Source organism: Corvus brachyrhynchos, unplaced genomic scaffold (genome assembly GCF_000691975.1).
Source record: "Corvus brachyrhynchos isolate BGI_N302 unplaced genomic scaffold, ASM69197v1 scaffold443, whole genome shotgun sequence".
Taxonomy (NCBI): Eukaryota; Metazoa; Chordata; class Aves; order Passeriformes; family Corvidae; genus Corvus; species Corvus brachyrhynchos.
Window position 1 is genome coordinate 283,945 of NW_008237220.1, and position 678 is coordinate 284,622.

General features: G+C 59.7%; 1 protein-coding gene across 1 annotated transcript in view; it reads left to right on the top strand.

Annotated features, from left to right (window-relative positions):
* Positions 1–34: 34 nt before the first annotated feature.
* Positions 35–678, top strand: part of PEX11B (peroxisomal biogenesis factor 11 beta) — a gene marked incomplete at its 5' end in the record, with an annotated part of 2,335 nt that continues 1,691 nt past the window's right edge. Inside the window, one exon of the mRNA XM_017728873.1 lies at positions 35–288. Coding sequence (XP_017584362.1) covers positions 35–288 — 254 coding nt within the window. The remainder of the gene's footprint in view (positions 289–678) is intronic.

Here is a 678-nt window from a genome sequence, read left to right on the forward strand (position 1 = left end):
GGGGGTCAGGGCAGTTTTGAGGGGGGACAGGGCGGCTCTGGGGATCCGGAAACTCTCGGTGACCCCCTCGTGTCCCTCTCCTGCAGTGCTGCGCTTGGGGGGCTCGGCCGAGGCCCTGGGGGGGGCTCAGCGCTCGCTGCATCTACCCGACCCTGTCCTGCGCTTCTGCCTCACCCTGTCCCACCTGAACCGCGCCCTCTTCCTGGCCTGTGACAACGTCCTGTGGGCCGGGAAAACTGGGATCCTGCCTGGCCTTGACACGGACAAGTGGAGCCAGAGGTCCTTCAGGTGTGTGGGGAGAGGTGTCTGGATTTGGTGGGGCATTTGTGAAAGGAAGGTTGGAAAAGCCTCCTCAGGTCTGTCGGGTGAGCAGAGCAGGGAGGTGGGGTTGCGAAGCGAGAGCGGGGAATAGGATTCCTGAGGGAGAGCAGAGAATGGGATTCCCCTGGGGAGAATAGGGAATGGAATTCCCAAGAGAGGACAGGGGGTGGAATTACTGAAGGAGAGTAGGCAATGAGCTCCCCAAGAGAAGGCAGGGAATGAAATTCATCCAGGGAGAGCAACTAGTGAATTTCTGAAGGAGGTCAGGAAAAGGCTTTCTGAGGGAGACTGGGCAATGGAAATCCTGAGTGAGGGCAGGGAATGGAATCCCCATGGGAGAGCAGGTTCCTGCCTGCT